Source organism: Gekko japonicus, unplaced genomic scaffold (genome assembly GCF_001447785.1).
Source record: "Gekko japonicus isolate JY-2015 unplaced genomic scaffold, Gekko_japonicus_V1.1 scaffold10, whole genome shotgun sequence".
Classification (NCBI taxonomy): domain Eukaryota; kingdom Metazoa; phylum Chordata; class Lepidosauria; order Squamata; family Gekkonidae; genus Gekko; species Gekko japonicus.
This window is the reverse complement of record NW_015167526.1, coordinates 100,597-119,801: the sequence shown is the minus strand read 5'-3', so window position 1 is coordinate 119,801 and position 19,205 is coordinate 100,597. Positions and strand designations below refer to the sequence as shown.

The 19,205-nt window shown below is 55.6% G+C and overlaps 2 protein-coding genes across 9 annotated transcripts in view; one reads left to right on the top strand and one right to left on the bottom strand.

The window, feature by feature from the left end:
• The first annotated feature begins 1,338 nt into the window (after positions 1 to 1,338).
• On the top strand, positions 1,339 to 10,372 carry TCHP (trichoplein, keratin filament binding). Its single transcript, XM_015413207.1, has 11 exons — positions 1,339 to 1,368; positions 2,243 to 2,481; positions 4,058 to 4,268; positions 5,521 to 5,577; positions 5,867 to 5,935; positions 6,132 to 6,305; positions 6,666 to 6,778; positions 7,150 to 7,216; positions 7,944 to 8,116; positions 9,286 to 9,367; positions 10,073 to 10,372. Exons 2-11 carry the CDS (start codon positions 2,291 to 2,293, stop codon positions 10,370 to 10,372), a joined length of 1,437 nt encoding a protein of 478 aa, XP_015268693.1. The 5' UTR covers positions 1,339 to 1,368; positions 2,243 to 2,290.
• Positions 10,373 to 14,604: 4,232 nt separating this feature from the next.
• GIT2 (G protein-coupled receptor kinase interacting ArfGAP 2) overlaps positions 14,605 to 19,205 on the bottom strand; it is a 57,470-nt gene continuing 52,869 nt past the window's right edge. For 7 of the 8 annotated variants that reach the window (XM_015413262.1, XM_015413267.1, XM_015413266.1 and 4 more), the window contains 2 exons: positions 17,708 to 17,771; positions 14,605 to 16,378 (listed from right to left, as the gene is read on the bottom strand). In XM_015413262.1, the coding sequence (XP_015268748.1) occupies positions 16,166 to 16,378; positions 17,708 to 17,771 (277 nt within the window). In that variant the 3' untranslated portion in view covers positions 14,605 to 16,165. The remainder of the gene's footprint in view (positions 16,379 to 17,707; positions 17,772 to 19,205) is intronic. The other variant, XM_015413268.1, reaches the window with a different exon arrangement.

Sequence of the window (19,205 nt, the reverse complement as noted above, 5' to 3'; positions counted from 1 at the left end):
GTGGGGCCAGGACACTAGAAGCCCTCCCACTGTTGACCCCCCACCCCCAAGCACCAAGAATACAGAGCATCACCTGCCCCAGACTGAGAGTTCCTATCTATGCCTTGTGGCTAAGAGCCACTGATGGACCTCTGCTCCATAGAAGAACATCAGAGCAGCCAATGTTGGATCGGGTCAGTGGCCCATCCAGTCCAACACTCTGTCACACAGTGGCCAGAAATACCAGGTGCCATCAGGAGGTCCACCAGTGAGGCCAGGACATTAGAAGCCCTCCCACTGTTGCCAATGTTGGATCAGGCCAAAGGCCCATCCAGTCCAACACTCTGTATCCCACAGTGGCCAGAAATACCAGTGCCATCAGGAGGTCCACCAGTGGGGCCAGGACATTAGAAGCCCTCCCACTGTTGACCCCCCCCCCCAAGCACCAAGATGACAGAGCATCACTTGCCCCAGAGTCCCTATCTATACCTTGTGGCTAATAGCCACTGATGGACCTCTGCTCCATATGCTTATCTAATTCCCTTTTGAAGCCGTCCATGCTTGTAGCCGCCACCACTTCCTGTGGCAGTGAATTCCAAGTGTTAATCACTCTTTGGGTGAAGAAGGACTTCCTCTTATCCGTTCTAACCCGACCGCTCAGCAATTTCATGGAGTGCCCACAAGGAGTTCTTGTACTGTGAGAAAGGGAGAAAAGTACCTCTTTCTCGACCTGCTCTTTCCCATGCATAATCTTATAAACCTCGATCATGTCACCCCTCAGCCATCGTTTTCCCAGCTAAAGAGCCCCAAGCTGCAATTCTGGGTGGGGGATCCCCAGGTCTCACCCGGAGGTTGGCAACCCCACCTTTGGGCACCAGAAGTTTTCGCGCCGCGTGAAAATATCATCAAACCGGGTGGTTTTTACTGGGGAGGCTAATTTTATTTTATTGCTTTAGTACGTTTCTAGCCCGCCACCTCTGCAACAGGCAGCTGCAGCAGCTCTGAGCCCAGAAATAAATACAAGGCGCGCGTTGCGAAAGAAGGCTGCCTGAGACAGAAACCGAAAGAGCCATCGGAGCCGCGCCCTAAAAGGCTGCTGGGGGGGGGGGAGCCAAAAGCCCTCAGAGACAACAGTAGACTCGTGAGGAAGCCTATCCCCCCCGCAGCGAGACGCCTGCCCGCCCTCCTGGGTCCTTCCGCCCGCGGCGACACTTCCCCTCCCCGGGCCGGCGCAGACGCCGCCGCGCATTCGGAGGGCTTTTGACCCTCCGCGGCCCCCGCCGTGCAGACCGGAAGCGTTGCCATGGAGCCGCCCGGCGGGCCCGGAAGTGGCGGAGCCGTTAGAAAAAGTGGCGGCGGCGGCGGCGGCGGCTGTGTGCACGGGTGGTGGTGCGTGGGAACGTGGCTACACGCGGGTTCAGAGAGAGGAGAAGGAGGGATGCCGGTTATTGGGGAGGGGGGCAAGGCCCTGTCTTCGGGGGGGGGGTGTCCTCCTCCTCCTCGCCGCGCCCAGCCGGCGAAAAGGAACCCCGAGATTTGACGTCACGGCTCCGTTGACGTGTCGGTCTGTGCGGGACGTCACGGCCTCCCTGGCGGGGCCGGGGTCCGCGCTGCCTCATGGGAAACGCGCTGGAGGCCTCCCACCTTTTGCCCTAGGACCCCGCAAAGGCCCAGTGCGACTGTGTTTTAATGTTTCTTATGTTCAAATTGTTTAATTTTAATTGTATTTATTGTATGTTTTATGATGTTCCCCGCACTGAGCCCGCTTGTGGGATGGGCAGACTATACAAATCATCAAATAATTAAATAAATACACCCCCGGGGGGGGGGGCTTCTCTCGAGCCAGGAGATAGGCTCAGGTACGCTGCCTCTGCAGCTGGAGGCTCATCCAGCCTTATCATTCTTTTTGTGGCCTTCTTCACCACATCCCTTTTGTGTGGGTTTCGTCTTCCTGTTGGCCTGAACTCCCAGAATTACAACTCGTTTCCAGACTATGGAGATCAGTTTCCCGGAGAAAAGGCATGCTTTGGAGGGAGGACTTGGTGGCACTGTGCCCCCCCGATGTTCCCCCCCGCCCTCCCTGGGGGCCCCCCCCCCAAGAATCCCCCAACTTGGAGCTGGCCACCCTTGGCCCCAGTTCCACTTCCAGAAGGGCACAGGGTCAGTTCCTGCCACCAAAGGTCTCAGATGGGAGTGGTGGAGCTGGGGCACCAGTTTGCATCACAGGCACTTCTACATTAACAGCCTTTTTTACACCCCCCAGGATCTGGATGTAAAACTCCCGAATATCCAGCCAGCTCCTGTTGCTTAGATGGCGCTGCCCACCCTCTCCTCGCTCTGGATCAGCCGCAACAGGGCTCTGGAGAAGCAGATCGTACGCCACCGTGAGCAAGAGGCCCACTTCCGTCGGCAGTGGGAGCTCCACAGCCGCTATTTTAAAGAGTCGGGGGTGCACAGCCAGAAGCAGGATCAGTGGAGTTCGAGGCAGTCCTACCAGCAGAGGTAAGGGGGGTTTGATGGGCCTGAGTCACATGGAAGCTCTGTCACAGCTGCTACTTTCGGGCTGTTCTGCTATTGGTGAGATGGAGGAACCACTGTGTTGGGGGGGAGCAGTTCTTCTGTTGTTCCTGCAGATGCTGAAAGATGAGTCTTAGGATGCATTAACAGAACCATCGTGTCCAGATCATGGGAGGTGGTAGTTCCGCTGCATTCTGCTATGGTCAGGGCTCACCTGGAGTCCTGTGTCCAGTTTTGGACACCACATTTTAGGAAGGATGTTGACAAGCTCGAGCATGTCCAGAAGAGGGCAACCAGGATGGCGAGAGGGTTGGAATCCAAGTCTTATGAGGAGAGGCTGAAAGAGTCGGGTATGTTTAGCCTGGGAAAGAGAGGGCTTAGAGGGGACATGATTGCTATCTTCAAGTATCTGAAGGGCTGTCATATAGAAGATAGAGCGGATCTATTATCTCTTGCTCCGGATTGCAAGACTAGATCTAATGGGTGGAAATGACAAGGGGGTCGATACCAGCTAAATATCAGGAGAAACTTCCTGACTGTAAGAGTGGTTGAGCAGTGGAGCAGACTGCCTCGGGAGGTGGTGGATGCTCCTTCGCTGGATGTTTCCAAGCGGAGGCTGGACGACTATCTTTCGGGCATGTTGCAGGGCTATCTTTCGGCTGTGCTCCTGCAGAGTGCAGGGGTTGGACTAGATGACCTGCAAGGTCCCTTCCAACTCTAACATGATTCTATGAGTCTGAGCTGTCTCAGAAAGGAAACATTTACCCTGCTTAGATCCTGCCTTTCTTCTATCGTGGAAGGAGTCTTGTCCAGGCTTGGTCAGAGTCACTGGCTCCAGCCCTCCTGTCGTTCCCTGGGACAGGGCAACAGTATTAGCTACATGCTTTGAGGAAGCTGTAATGGACTGAGGAGGCCTAGGGCTCGCTCTCATCTCAGCCTAGAGAACAGAGTAGCTCAGGCCTGGCAGAGGGCCAAGCTGTTTTCTTCTTCTTAACCTTTTAAGATACCACCTGCTTTACCCACACATCTTCCCAGCAGCCCTGTAAGGTAGCTCAGGAATATACCCCTTGGGCAGTGGCGGGAAGAGCTCACAGTAGTAATTTCCCCGAGGCCATCCTGCAGCCTCAGCAGTGTCTGACTCATTTGAAACGCAGTTAAAACAGCAAAAACATAACAGAACTCAGAACTTCCAACTCCCTGAAAGAGACTCTGATTCTGGTGCACCTGGAGTGATGGGAGATCCACACCTACAAGCACCTCAGTGGGTGTCCAGGGTAGCCAAACACCTATGACAGGCCGCAGGGCACTCCTGGTCATTAACAGGAGCAGAGCACTCAGTGGCTTTTTGTTGTGGGACTGGTAGTTTTATACTCTTGCAAGCTGCCTCTTGAATTTCTCATTAAGTGTGTAGGGTGTGTAGGGGTATTAAACCGCTGATCAGAACCAGAGGCAGCACCTGAAAGAACAGGATGTTTCAAAAGCTAAACTTAGGAAAACGGCCATTCGCCTTGGCTGCGGCAGGGAGTGCCAGCTCCTTCCTTGGTTGGTGTCTCTTTGCCAGCATGACTGCTTATCACCGGGAGCGGCTGAAGGAAGAAAAGCAGATCAGCCTGGAGCAGAGGCGAGCACGACTCCAGAAACTGCTGTGTGAGGAACGCGAGATGCTGGCAGCAGAGCTGCGGGAGCTGAGGCTGAACAAGGATGCGTCCCTGAGTGAGATGAGGCAGAAGCACGAAGCGCTAAAGTCTGCCAGGGAGGAGCAAAGGAAACAGGTCGGTCTGGACTTGGTTTCAGTCAGGCAAGAAAGCCTGCCGGTTCCAACACCTGGGAACACTAATTGAGAGAACTGAAGCATTAATTGGGGTTCGGGATAATTATTCACTCCCCCCCCCCAGTAGTAAACACACTTTGGTGTCGTGGTGAAGTGCGCGGACTCTAATCTAGGAGAACCAGGTTTCATTCCCCACTCCTCCACATGCAGCTGCTGGATGACCTTGGGCAAGCCATAGTTCTGTCAGAGCTGTTCTGGGAAAAGAGCATTTCCTGTCAGAGCTCTCTCAGCCCCACCCACCTCACAGTCTGTTGTGGGGAGGGGAAGGGAGAGGAGTTTGTCAGCCGCTCTGAGACTCCCTTGGGTAGTGAAGGGCAAGGGGTATAGATCCAATCTCTTCTTAAGAAGTCTGTTGGGAGGTGATCTCTTGGCCATGGAAGCATCTGGCAACCATACTTGTCTTCTCACCCCTGTAATGTTCAGCTGCTCTGAATGCCAGCCATTTTTTGAAAGGGTCTCTCCATCAGTGAGAAGCTTGGCCTTGAATGTTTTCATCTGGAGTTGAAACGCGCTCTCTTAGCCATGCTCCATGTGGTCTTCCTGCCTCGTGCTTCCCCCCCCCCGCTTATCTTAAGAGTGCCTCCATCTGGGGTGGGGGGCAGGAAAGATCTCTTGCCAGGTGGCCCAGCGAGCCAGCTGCTGAAGCACTAGAGGATGCAACCTACGAGGTACTTCATAATATTGTGAATGCCATGCTCCCCCCCGCCCATTCCATTTATTATACATTTATTTCGTACATTTTAATTCTGCTTTTCCTCCAGGGAGCTTGTGGTGCACATAATTTCCCCTTCTCTTTTTTATCCTCACAACAACCCTGTGAGGTAGGTTAGGCTGAGAGAGTGTGACTGGCTCAAGGTCACCCAGCGAGCTTCTGGAACCTGGTATTCTTGGCCACTGTGTGACACAGAGTGTTGGACTGGATGGGCCACTGGCCTGATCCAACATTGGCCTCTCTGATGTTCTTAAGCTTCCATGGCCGGGTGGGGATTTAAGCCTAGTCCAAGTCTGACACGCCTTAAACCCTCCACCAAGTTGCCTCTCTACATTACAGAGAAAAGATTAGATGGTCTCTGGAGTCTCACGCAAAGAATTTGTGGGCGTGGTTCTGAGTTATCCTCTGCTACTATGCTGCCTTGCCCCCAACAGAGCCTAAGTTGTTTCAGGAAGGTTCTGTATTTCCACTTTGTTAACAGATTGCAGAAGATCTTCTGCATGAATGCTGGAAGAAGAACAGCGCAAAGCTCAGAGAGGTGAGAACCAGTCTGTCTGTCACAACCATTGTCTTCAGTCCCAAGGACTGTTGTGTGTCCCGTCCCCCCCCCCCGACCTCCTTTCTATTCAGACTCCACTTCAGAGCAGTCCCAAAGAGATGTGCTTTCTGACAAGGCATCTCTTGATTGGGTGAGGCCCGTTCTGGCATTTTCCTTTTGGCCACGCCCAGCTGCTTCACCCTTCTGCATGAGTTTCCCCCAGACCACGGCAGAAAGCAGCCCCCAGCAGGAACTGGCCCGCCCACCTTTTCTGTCACCCTCTCTTCAGGTTGAGTCTGAACTGCACAAGAAGCACGTGGTGGAGGCGTGGGGGGACCAGCTGACCCAAAAGCAACAGGTAGGCCACAACTCCTGCCAGAAGCCTTGGGCAGAACCCCCTAAGAGCAGCCTCCCCGGGGGTCCCCACTGTTGCCAACCTGTAGAGAGTCGCCAGGCTCTGAGGCTCCCCCCGTCCCTCTCTCAGACTGGAGAGGCAAGAGAGCAACGGACCGTGGGTGCGAGAGGCCTGACACTTCTGCTTGGTCCCACCCTAGCAAGACGCGACTGAGCGGGAAGAGAAGATCCACTTGGAAAATAAATACGAGAGAGCTCGGAGGGAAGCCCTGGAAAGGTTGAAGCAGGAAGAGGAGAGGAGGAAGCAGACAGAGAAGGCACAGGCTGAGTCCCTGCGGCAGCAGATGGAAGAGCTCAAGCGGCGGGAAGCAGAGGTCAGTCAGAGACTGGCTCCGGAGGTGCGCAGCAGCACGCTCTTTGGGCCACGCGGAACCAGAAGGGAGGAGGGCCCAACGCCCACTCCAGCCCAGGGTACCCGCTGCTCCAGCGATGGCCCTGTGCGTAAATGCCACAAGTTGTTTCTTGGAAATGGGAGCAAGGAGATGCTACAATGGCGGAGTCTGTGCTTTTGGAGGAGATCTGCTGGCTCCAGTTCCCGGTGCCCGGCTGCGTCCGAGGGCCCTCTGCCCGGGCGGAGCAGAGGCAAGGGGATCTGGGAGCCAGGGGACAGCCTCAGCTTGCAGGGAAAGGAGGGGGAGCGGTGCCTGAGACCAGGTTCTCTCTCCTTTCGTTAGGCAGCCAAGCTGAAGGAGGAGGAGGAGGGCCTGATGAAGCAGCAGTGGGAGCTGGAGGTGCTGGAGGAGCAGAGGAAGCAGACGGAGCAGAACAGGAAGAGGCTGGAACTCGGGTACAAGCCGGAGGGGACGCCTGTCTTGGGAAGGGCCACGCAGCCCCCTGTCCCTGCTCAGTGGTGACCCGGAGGGGTGTGATTTGCGAGGGAACGCAGGCACTTCCCCATTCAGTTGTCAAAAAGAAGTGGGTCAGTCCTGCGCTTTGTTTTCTGCAATTTCTAGCATGCCCGTTAGTCTGTTGTGGCTTCTCAGTGGGGGAAGACACTTTGCACATGTTCAGAGGACTTCATATTCCCTTCGTTCCATGGCTGAGCCCTGGGACTGAAATACGAGTTCCAGAGTGTGGCTCTGCTGCCGTTGCCGCCGCCACCTCTGGCCCCAAGGGGGAATGACTAGCCCTGGGCTCTCTCTCCCTCTCCTTCCCCAGGCGCTTCCTGAAGCACCAGTATCGAGCCCAGCTGAAGAGGAGAGCTCAGCAGGTCCAGGAAGAGCTGGTAAGCACCACCGCTCTCTGAGAAGGGACGGGAGGTGAGGCACTTGGGGGGGGGGCTGAAGGTCAGCCGGTTGCCTGGCCCTCCAGGGGAGGCTGTGGAGCAGCATCACTCTGCCCATGGTCAGAGGCACTCTCAGCCTCAGCCTGCCCAGTGCATTTGCAAAGCTAACCGTGGTGTGCCGGTGGGGGGGAGTGGGAGCTGCCTTTCCGAGCCACACCCTGCGGTCTGCACTGGGCCTCTTCTGTCCCGCAGCCCTTGAGGCCGGATGCTCTTCTTCTGCAGTAGCCGAAGGAGGCCTGCCCAAGGCTGAAGGCCTGGCAGCCAGTCAGTCACCTGCTCTGTGTGGCGCAGGGAGACCCACAAGGCGCGAGGGCAGGAGCCGGCCGCTCCCCTTGGCCGTCTGTCGCCCCACACTGGCTGTCTCCAAAGCACAGCCCGCCGGATGGCCCAGACGCTCAAGAGGTGCTCTGCCACGGAAGGTCGTTTCAGGGGGTAGCGGTGTCAGTCCGCAGTAGAACAGATAGATCTGAATCCGGTAGCACCCGAGAGACCGAGAAGGTTTCCACGGCGTAAGTGCTCAAGAGTCGCTCTCCCGTCACCTGCCACTGCCCTGGTCCTACTTAGAGAGAGCAGAGGCCACAATGGGCGGGGGCGAGGGAAGTGGGCCACGCCTCCCGCCGAGGAGCCCCTCCGGGTCAGACGCTTCCACAGGGCCTCTCCCCTCCAGGAGGAGGACAGGCAGATCCTCCTCGCACTGGCAGCTGAGGAGGACAAGGACCGGAGCCTGCAGACCGCCCGCCGGGAGCAAGCCGTTGCTGCCGCCGCCTGGATGAAGGAGGTGATTGAGGAGCAGTTGCAGCTGGAGAGGGAGCGCGAGGCGGAGCTGGACACCATCTTCAGGTGAGGCAGGAGAGGACGATGGGCTGCAGCAAAACGCTGGGTCATAGTCGGGCACGAGACTGGTCCACTGCCCCCTCTCGCATCCAGCCAGCTGCGGCTAGAGCCAAGCTTGCTGGCAGTGGAGGGGCTCCTGGCCAGTGTTCCCTCTAAGCTGAGTTAGTGTGAGCTAGCTCACCATTTTTTAGCCTCTGGCTCACACATTTTTGTCTTCGCTCAGGGAGGATGGGCTCCAGAGCAAACTAATTTATGAAGTAGCCAAATCCCTCGCTCACAACTTTAATGTCAGTAGCTCACAAAGTAGAATTTTTGCTCACAAGACTCCACAGCGTAGAGGGAACATTGCGAGTCCTGGCGTGAGAAAGAGAGAGCAGCACCGCTCTCACTGCACTTGGAAGGTTGCAGAACCAAGCCAAGCCATCCTATCTCGAGAGAGGAAGGAGAGAGGTGGGACCAAGTAGTCCTGTAGCTCAAACCCCCCCCCCCACACACACGAGGGGCTTCTCCAGGAAGTCATTCTAGCAGCAGGCAGGTGTGCTAGACCGCCTTTCCCCATGTACACCCCCAAGAGCATTATGCTCCGTGGACCGGCATCTCCTGGTTGTCCCTGGCCCGAAGGACGTCCGTCTTGCCTCGACCAGGACTTTTCCTGCCTGGTGGGACGTGCTCCCAGTCGAGATTAGGGCCCTGCAGGACCCTCTTCAATTCCGCAGGGCCTGCAAGACGAAGCTGTCCCTCCAGGGCTTTTGGCTGGGGCAGCGGGCGTCCCTCTACGGCCTCCCTGAGGTGCTTGCCACCCACCCACCTACCCACCCAAATCACATGCCAGGAAACCTCCCACAACCAGCTGACTTGGCAGAATTGACGCTGTGTTTTAATGTCTATTATTGTCTAAATTGTTTAATCTTAATTGTATTTATTGCCTTGTTTTATGATGTTCCCCGCCCTGAGCCCACAAATACAAATAATAAGTGAGGTGTGCCAGAGCCCCTGAAGAACCTGCTGCAGTGCCCGGGGACATCCCTTTCTGGCTGGGTCCCCCATTGTGGCAGCACCAGAGGCGGCCAGGATCCGGCCTCTCTCCCAGCACAGGCCCACAAGAGCCCGGACCAGGCCGGCCCCCCGGGGATGGCTGCTGCCTGCTCTTTGGGCGTTCTGTGTCTTGTTTCCAGGCAGGAAGCCAGGCAAGTGTGGGAGAAGCGAGAGGAAGAGTGGGAGAAAGAGCGGATGGCCCGAGACAGGCTCATGGCTGAGGTGAGAGCTCTTTGCAAGGGGGCTCCCGGGCAAAGCAATGCGGTGATGGCCGACGGGAGTCCCAGCTGGTCCTCCTGTGTTCAACAAAGAGGGTCTTCTAGTAAACCGGAAAACAGGCTGACACACAGCGCTTAGGATGAAATGAAATACAATTTCTCCACTGCATTTAACAATGTTATTTTATAATAGCTAATAACACATCCACACTGTTACATATTGTCTTTCATATGCACACCCAAAGTACAGGGGGGAAAAGTGGGTTGACGAAACTCCCCGGAGTTGATTTTTGTTTCGTTCACAACTAGGCAAATTGATCTGTTTGTATGCCCGGGATAAGATTCTCCAGTAAAATGGATGAGGATACATTCTAGTATTTGAAATCATGGCATGGAATATCATGCGAAGACACTATGAATAGTAGATTTTCAAGAGAGACTACCACGGAGCTTCAGTATATTCGGATGAAGTTGTGAACGAAACGAAAATCAACTCCAGGGAGTTTAGTCAACCAACTTTTCCCCTGTATTTTGGGTGTGCATATGAAAGACAGATGTGTTATCAGCTGTTATAAAATAACATTGTTAAATACATAAATACAGTGGAGAAATTGTATTTCATTTCATCCTAAGCGCTGAGTGTCAGCCTGTTTTCCGGTTCACTAGTGGTCTTGGGCTGTTACCATTTATATTACTGTGAAACAAACAGGTCTTGGCAGAGAGACAGCAGCAGATCCAGGAGAAGATGGAGTGGAACAGGCGGGCCCAGGAGGAATCTGTCAGGTACCGGGAACAGCTGATCCAGGAGCTCGAAGAGGCAAAGCAGCTGACGCGGCGGGAGAAGGAAGAGGAGGCTGAGCTGAGAACCGCCCGCAAGCGAGAGCTGGAGGCCCAGGTGGGAGAGGGGGCAGGGCAACAAGGTCCCCTGCTGCTGGGCACGGACCACCTGGCTGGTGGCGGTGGCGGCAGCCTGGGGGATGTGCAGAAAGGGGAGAGCAGTCCGGAATGATGACACACACCCCCCTTTGGGGGGCCTGGCTCACAGATCGTTCTCGCCTAGAGCCAGAGGATGGGGATGGTTCTGCCCAGGGGTCATTGCATAGAAAAAGAGGTGCAGGAGCTCATTAGCATAACCTATTTGCATATGCCACACCCCCTGACACCACCGGAAGTGTGTCAGAAGGCAACACCCATCACTCAGGCTCCACTGGACTGTTTTGGATTGCTAGCTATTGGGGGGGGGGTGCAGATCTGCCCTCGCAGAGGAGGGAGAGCTCGTACCTGAATAAACCTTGGCCGTAAAGGTGCCACTGGACTCCTTTGGATTACTATCTGGAGGGTGGGCTCTGCAACTTACCTGGCTGCTTCTTCCTCCTTGAGGCCCCGGGGCTGCTGGGAGCAGGGGGCGGGGCTTGTTGCATGTGCCCGCCCCCTGGGCTCTTTACTGCCAGAGTTCCGCTCCTGTGCGCTCCTGCAGGGAATGACCCCTGGTTCTGCCACTGCCGGGCTGCCCAGTTGTTAATGTCTCCTGTCGTTCTCTTCCCGGCTGTCTCCTTGACTGATCGGTCACAGCAGGACTGGGCTTCCTGGGTAACACAGAGCCCCTGAGGCAGAGCTGGGTGTCGAGGGGGCAGCACGAGTGATGGGCACAGTGGTGGGGCGGGGAAAAGCAAAGCCCTGGGGTCTTGGCAGCTGTGGTGGGACTTAGCAGAAACTGGTCCAAGAGAGGAAGGAGGAGAGAAAAGGAGCTGGGGGGGGAACAGTGGGGTGAGAGCTTGAAGAACAGAGGGAGCTGCTGGGGGGGGGGGGGGCCGCCAGAGCTCCTCCCTGCACCCTGTTCTAGCTCACAGAGCGCGCGCAGCAGGAGCAGGAGGAGCTGCAGAGCCAGCGGGAGGAAGAGGCAGCGGCGCGGTTGGAGGAGCAGCGGCAGGAAGAGCGTTTTTTTCAGCCCATGGCAGAAGAGGGCTACCGCAAGAAGGTGAGGCGGGCAGGGAGAGGAGGGGTTGTCCTGAGACGCAGGGGGGAGGAGGCAGCCGGAACGTCGCCCGGCAGTGCTAAAAGGACCCTTGATGCCCTTTCTCCTCTAGGTCTACAGTTATCCCAAGGCCGCCTGGACCTAAGGAGGCCCTGCAGGAGTCGGCATTCTGCATGCTGCTTGCCGGGGGGGACCTGGCCGACCCCTGCTGGAGAATGTCTGCTTGCGCATTCACAGTGAAGTCTGCACAGAGGGGCACTGGGGATACGGTGTGTGCGTGTCTCCAGTGAAACAGCTGGAAGGGCAGGCAGCCCTTGCTTCGAGCACTGGCTCGATCCCCTTGAGGGTCACCGGCGTTCACCCGCTACTCCTTGAGGCTCTTGGAAGGGCTGTGAGGGACTCGCTCAGGTCCCGGGCTCCTCTGGCCCCTCCTGGTCCTTCCATAGCCTGAGCCTTCCCAAGCAGGTGTGACGGAGCCCTTCCTAGCCGAGCTGGGGATCAGAGGTGAAAAGGCAATAAAGGTTCTTTATTTCGCTTTCGTTTCGCTGTGGCAAGTCTGAGCTTCCAGGCAGTGGTCCCGTGCGTGCTGTATGGAACTCCCCCTCCCCAGTGAAGAGTCTGAAGCCTCATGGACAGAAATGAGATGATTGTGCTGGAAACGGTGGGTGGAGGGATCATGCCAAAAGGCAAAGGGCCCCCCCCCCCAACCATCTACCGTAGTTTTTATTCTATGTATTTAAGAACACACGTCCCAGTTTGATTCCCACCTTCCGGCCTGCAGCCTCCTTTGCGCGGGCAAAAGGCCCCCTTCCCGCCCCAGCCCTCTCCAGCTGAGGGGGGCTCCCTTTGGGTCTGTAGAGAGTCTCTGCAGCTCAGAACGGACAGCAGTAGGTTTGGTGAGGCCGCCGCAACCCTGTCGTCCCAGGAGAAGGCAGGCTGCCCTGCCAAGGACAAAGCTGGATCCAGCTGCATCCTTTCAAGGCGGGTGGGGCAGGGACTCCGGCACTGTTGAGCAAGGCAGACGTGCCGGTGGTGCCGGCTGTGGGAGGTGGCGCAACCAGAGACACTGGGTGTCATTGTCTTACGCAAGCCGTCCTCAGTAGCGTGTCATCAGCTTGGGAAGGAAAGATGAGCTGTTTCGATGGACTGGAGCTGGGGAGGAGTTCGGGCTTTGTGTCATGCATTAAGAACATAAGAGAGAAGCCAGTGTTGGATCAGGCCAATGGCCCATCCAGTCCAACACTCTGTCTGTCTCACAGTGGCCAAAAACACCAGGTGCCCTCAGGAGGTCCAGCAGTGGGGCCAGGGCACTAGAAGCCCCTCCCACTGTTGCCCCCCCCCCAGCACCAAGAATACAGAGCATCTCTTGCCCCAGACCGAGAGTTCCCATCTATACCTTGTGGCTAATAGCCACTGATGGACCTCTGTTCCATATGCTTATCCAACTCCCTCTTATAAGAACATAAGAGAAGCCAATGTTGGATCAGGCCTGTGGCCCATCCAGTCCAACACTCTGTGTCACTCAGTGGCCAGAAATACCAGGGGCCATCAGGAGGTCCACCAGCAGAGGGGCCAGGACACCAGAAGCCCCCCTCCCCCCCACTGTGGGATGAAGGCAGCGAGGCTGAGGACCAGGTGGGTTCTGAGTCGCTCCTTCCTGCCCCTCAGGCCCTTTACATAAGAACATAAGAACATAAGAGATGCCAATGTTGGATCAGGCCAAAGGCCCATCCAGTCCAACACTCTGTATCCCACAGTGGCCAGAAATACCAGTGCCATCAGGAGGTCCACCAGTGGGGCCAGGACATTAGAAGCCCTCCCACTGTTGACCCCCCCCCCAAGCACCAAGATGACAGAGCATCACTTGCCCCAGAGTCCCTATCTATACCTTGTGGCTAATAGCCACTGATGGACCTCTGATGCTTTGACACTGAACAGCCTCCCTGAGCCTGCTCCAGTGGGGAGGGCGGAGTATAAACTGAATGAATAAATGAATAGACAAACATGGGACACGCAGCACGTCACCAAGCAAGGGAGCTGAGGGACAACGTGGGGATCCTGACTTCAGCCTCCTGACCCCTGTCGGCTGCCGAGATGAGCCCTGGAGCCGCCAGCAGCCAATTCATTCTGACGCTCAACTTTTCTCCGCAGCCCCCCACCATCCAGACATGGCTCCAAGGTGTGGCCCTCGCAAGGGGTAGCGTTAGCCGAGTCAGAAAAAAGGAACGCAAGCGAGGACGGTTCTACCTATTTTTTTTTCCTTTGAACCCAAAAATAGTACAATACTTTTAAAAAGGTAGTTAATTACAAGGTAACATCAGCAACCGACAATATTATGGCACTTTTAAAAAAATATAAATACCAACAGGTTAAAAACCACACACACGCACACACACACACACCCCCCTCAACAGCCTGTCGCGTGGCCTCCAATCGGGAGCTCCCTGCCCCCCCCCCCAGCACAGCCCCCCCCCTTCCTATGAGGCACGAGGAGGGCCAGTCAGCCCCCACCCTGAGTGCAGCTGTGGAGGGAGCACAGCCCATAATAGTCGCTGCCTCCACACAGGCTGCCCGGGCAGCCACGGCACAGTCTTCCCCTCGGTCCGGCAGGCTCTGCAGTGAGCCACAGCCGCCAATTACCCCCCCCCCCTCTTTCCTATTCCCATTCTCTTGCCCTCCAGCTGCCGCCAGTGGCTGGACCGGCACGCCACGTCCCCTCTGCATCCTCTCATGTCCTGAGCAAGGTTCCCTCTAAGCTGTGGAGTCTTGTAAGCAACAATCCTACTTTGTGGGCTCCTGGCCTTAAAGTTGTGAGCGAGCGATTTGGCTGCCGCATAAATTAGTCTGCTCTGGAGCCCTCCTTCCTGAGCTAAGACAAAAATGTGTGAGCCAGGGGCTAAAAAACTGTGAGCTCGCTCACACGAACTCAGCTTAGAGGGAACACTGGTCCTGAGAGCCACTTCAAGCCTCAGTCAGTCACCAAGAGTGGGAGGCAGAGAGATGGAGACACAATCCGTGCACACAGCATTTCCCATGAACCTCCCTTCCATGCCAGGAGGCAGCTCTGATGCTTCGCAGCCATGTGCGCGCGCACACACACACACAGTGTTCCCTCTAAGCGGAGTTAGTGAGAGCCAGCTCAGTTTTTTAGCCTCCGGCCCACACTTTTTTGTCTCTGCTGAGGAATGAGGGCTCCAGAACAAACGAATTTGTGCAGAAGCCCAATCGCTCACTCACAACTTTAATGCCAGGAGCTCAGAAAGTAGAATTTTTGCTTACAAGACTCCACAGCTTAGAGAGAGCATTGCGCGCACACACACCTCCTGGATTTCCCATCTCACGGGTCTTGGGTTTATCCTGATCAAAGTCTTTCCTTGGCCAGCGATTCAGTCACACAGCTGAGCTTCTGCCTGGGAATACAGAATCCCCCCCCCCCCGCACCAAATGACTGCTGCGAGGCTCGTGAGGGGAAAAGCAGGCTTTCTGCTGGGATGACCAACCCTAGCCAGGTTCCATTCCACGGGAAGTGTCACAGATGCCTTAGGCACAGCTCAGTGTCAAGAGCTTCACCGCGGAGAAGGGTGGAGGCATGGCAGACTTCGGCCTCTATCCCCAGCCGGGTTTAAGACCCACAGACCGCACCGGCAAGGCAGAGGACTCACAAGCCTTGATTTAAGTGGGACCAAGGAACCCACTTGCTCCTTCCGCCATTCCAGAGGGCCCTTCACTTTTATACCCATCATCTGAACATCCTCTACAGGCAACCCATCCACTGACCTTGGAGAGGTTCTCCAAGCATCTCCTGTAGCCCTTTCCGCCGGCAGCCACACCAGAGCTTTCCAAGGGAGCCTCAGCCTCCCCCACTGGCGCACACACAAAAATTCCTGTTGAGGGTTGATGTTTGCCGGCACCCACATCGTGGGCCCTGTGTTTTCCAGGATGCGTCATGCACAGAAGCACCACCAGGGCACATCCTGGAGAACTATCAAAGGCCTGAGGGCCCACGTCCTTTCGGGCCTGGGCGATTCACAGGTGTGCAGTCAGGTAGGCGGGCGGGCGGGCAGCCCCGTTGGCTACTAAAGATTCCTCCAGGCATTCACACAGCCACGCAGCTGGACTGTTTCTCCCGCAAGCTGCCTTCTCCACAAGGAACAAGATTTGGGGGGGATGGGAGGACAAAAGTGATTTCTTGCAGTGGACAGAGAGAAAGAGACACCTCTCACGGCCCACGGCCAAGTGCAGAAGGTCCACTTACAGTCAATTCGGCCTCCCAGAAGAATCAGCTGGCATACTGGCTGCACGCCAGATGGGAGAAATGGCTGCTGCCCATGTTTGAAGAGGACCAGCCAGGGTTTCTCCTGCATAAAAGGTGGTCTCGGGAGGCCAAGGAGACTGACTACAGGGGTGGGGGCAGAGGCTAGTGGGAGGAGCGGTTTCGTGATCGAGGGGTGTCCGGGTGCTGCACGACAGTCTCTGGGTGTCCAGCCTCTGGCGTGTGCGCCTGCGTTCAGAACTGGGGCCGAGAGTTCCAGATGCGACTCTCCCCCTGCTCCCCCACCGCAGCCTGCAAGAGCTGGCAGTGCAAAGACGGGGCTCGGAAAACACACACACACTCTCTCGCTACACTGGCAATACAGGCACAAAATAAGGCAGTGGGTTACATGAATCCTGGGAAATAACTGTTTAGAAAACATGCAAAAAAATAATACTGAAGTTCCTTTAGAAATGGTAACGCGCCACCCGAAGTATCCCTATGAAAGCGCGCTGGGTTCCCAAGCCACCTGTGGAGGCACCCTGGCTCGGTGGGCCCTGCTGCCTCCGGCGGCCTCAGTTGTTGTTCTCCTTGGTGGTGATGGTGACCAGCTGCTTGGCGGCCTTGGCAATGTCGTAGGCGCACTGGATCACCTGCTGGGTGACCAGCTGGATGTCGGCCGTCGGGCAGGACTCTGGCGGCAGCGTCTTCTTGCACTCAGAATGCAGGCGGTAGGCACTGGCGGTCAGCAGGCGCAGGGAGGGCCGCACCAGCTCCGATTTGGGTTTCTGGGGAAGACAGGGTAGGTGTTGGAGGGGTATGAATGCACGGGAGCGTGGCGCGTCCAACAGTTTCCCTGTAGTACTTTCAAGAGGGCCAATCTGGGATTTAAGTGTAAACCTAAAAGCACGGCCAGGGCACGCCTGCGATCATCCAGACACAAGTTTCCAGAAGTCCAGATCAGTTTCAGATCCTCGAGACAAAGATATTTAAGTGCACACCACGAGACACTGCTATGCAACATGGGGGAAAAGGCCCCAAATTGCACACGTCAGTAGCAGAGTTGTCTCCAAATGCAAACTGGCTGGGTTGAGCGTCTTCCGGGAGGGGAAGAAACTGGAGCCACTGACAGGCCCAGGAGGGATTTTTCCAAACTCGGTGGGAGGCAGGATTAAGATGAGGATTAAACTGCAAGGCTAAAAGGGCTGAACAGCAAGTACTCCCCCCGGGGAGGCAGGATTAGCAAGAGGTATCCACCTCCTCCAGTGGCTTAAGGAAGACAGAGGATGTCTACTTTTCTCCAGGACACACAGGTTGCCAAGGGCACCGGAGGATCTGCTTGGGAGATGGGATGGGGGAACTGACCTGTAAAGGGGGCCACGGCAGTGCAGAGGCAAGGAAGAGAGAAAGAAAAGGCAGTGCCGGAGGAAGTTTTGTTTCACTCAGGGATCCCTGAGTGGAACCTACTTATGGAAGGCCTTCGTATGCCACCCTTCCATGCCCTCAGGCTTCCCAGCGAGATCTCCCCCTGCACCATCTTTTCCCCTTCTCTTCCTTGATTCTGCTCAGGCCACGGGCAGCTCGTAAGAGCCCGGAGGGTGCAAGGCACCCACGGCAAAGGGGGAAGAGGAGGAGGAGGTGGTGGCGGTAAAGATACCCGGCCCCGCCTCAGCACACTTTTGCTCCAGTCCGAGGCCAGACAGGGAACTCGCTGCTCGCAGTGACAGCCAGTGGGCAACAGCACAGAGAAGCAGGAAGCGTCACGTCTGGTCCCAAGCCGGTGGCTTGTGGCTCCCAGAAAATTGGCACAGCAATGGCTGGGCTCCTATATACTTCAAACGAATTCGACTTTGCTAATTAACCAAAAGGGGGGGGGGAATCAGCCCGAAAAGGACTGAGCATATTTCGGGAGGCTCAGAATGTTGACAGTAGAGGGGTCAAAGGACAAGTCTGCCCAGAGGCCGCCTTCAGAGTGCCTGTGTGACCCTTTGCCACCCAACTTGCCTGTGTTTCCCTTTCCCAAGCTTCTCCCCCTCCCAAGCAGCCAGGCCAGCAGAACTGGGAGGCAGGGAATAACCCCCCACCCAGGCACCCTTTAGAGGGCAGGGGGTACTCACTTTCGCAAAGAGGTCGGCCATCTCCGTCACTGCCACGTGGATTCTTTCCGAGCAGGGTATGTAACTGTAGGGAGAAGCAGGAAGCAGGTCATTCAACTGTGGCAAGATGACGAACCCCCCCCACGAATGCCACAAAAAGGTGAAGTTAGTTGCACCCTAAAACAAGGGTGCCCACACAGCCAGGCCCTCCACACACTCCCAGGGCCACTGCAACACAAGGGGCAGACAAGCGTGCTTGCAAAAGCAGCAAGGCCAAGCATCAAAGGGAAAAGGGGGCTCTCCCGAGGGCTGGGGCTTCCGTAATTGATGGAGGACTTGTATCCCCAGAAGGTGCAAAAAATAAATAATGGAGGCCTCTTGGAAGTCACAAAGGAATATGCGAGTTTTGGCGTCACACAGAACCCTTCAAGTTCAGAAGAGATTCCATGATTCATAAGAACATAAGAAGCCAATGTTGTATCAGGCCAATGGCCCATCCAGTCCAACACTCTGTGTCACACAGGGGCCAAAAATACCAGGTGCCATCAGGAGGTCCAGCAGTGGGGCCAGGACACTAAAAGCCCTCCCACACTGTTGCCCCCCCCAAGCACCAAGAATACAGAGCATCCCTTGCCCCAGACTGAGAGTTCCTATCTATTCCTTGTGGCTGATAGCCACCAATGTGCTCCATATGCTTATCTAATTCCCTCTTGAAGCTGTCCATGATTGTGGCCGCCACCACCTCCTGTAGCAGGGAATTCCATGTGTTACTATTTAGGTGAAGAAGGACTTCCTTTTATCTGTTCTAACCCGACTGCTCAGTAATTTCATTGAGTGCCCATGAGTTCTTGTATGGTGAAAAAAGGACTTCTTTCTCGACCTGCTCTATGCCATGCATAATCTTGTAAACCTCGATCATGTCACCCCTCAGCCGTCGTTTCAGTCTGGCCAGAAGTTTGACTTTGCCTTCAGCAGTGTTGGAAGGGAGGTTTAAAGCAATCCCTTACCCCTTAAGGCTCTGTTCTTGCTCTCTGGGTGAAACTGACTTTATAGAACACATTTTTTGAAACTGTTCTAACTATACAAAGGTCCGGCCAGAAAGTATTAGCCCACTGCTAGAAAGATTTCCTGGGAGATCAAATAAAATCAAGCTTGATCATCTCCTGTCAGATAGAAACCACCAGACTACTCGACAGGCGGCTAAATTCTGTGCTCAGGTTTACAAGCATCGAAAATCCCTTTTGGCAGCATGACTTTGTAGTTAATTGGCATGATTTTGTATGTCTTTAAGACTTGATTTTATCTGAATTGCTGGTCGCTGGCTTTTGCGTTTCTCAATCAAACTGAGAAAAGCCCGTCAGACAGCCTGTGATTGTTTTGCCAGCCGCATGGGAGGAGCGAGGGATTAGCGGAGGAGAAGGCGAGGGTAGGAGTTCACTCCCTGAAGGTTTTCTTCCCAGATTTTGTCATTCTGAGCGGGCGAAGTCTTTCTCCTCCATCGCCCTTCATTGCAGAAAGA

Excerpts from the sequence above, each read along its gene's own strand:
- TCHP (XM_015413207.1), top strand. The coding sequence starts at position 2,291 with ATGGCGCTGCCCACCCTCTCCTCGCTCTGGATCAGCCGCAACAGGGCT. Across the intron at positions 4,269-5,520 it reads GGGAGGAGCAAAGGAAACAG|ATTGCAGAAGATCTTCTGCA; the intron begins GTCGGTCTGGAC and ends CTTTGTTAACAG. Across the intron at positions 7,217-7,943 it reads AGCAGGTCCAGGAAGAGCTG|GAGGAGGACAGGCAGATCCT; the intron begins GTAAGCACCACC and ends TCTCCCCTCCAG.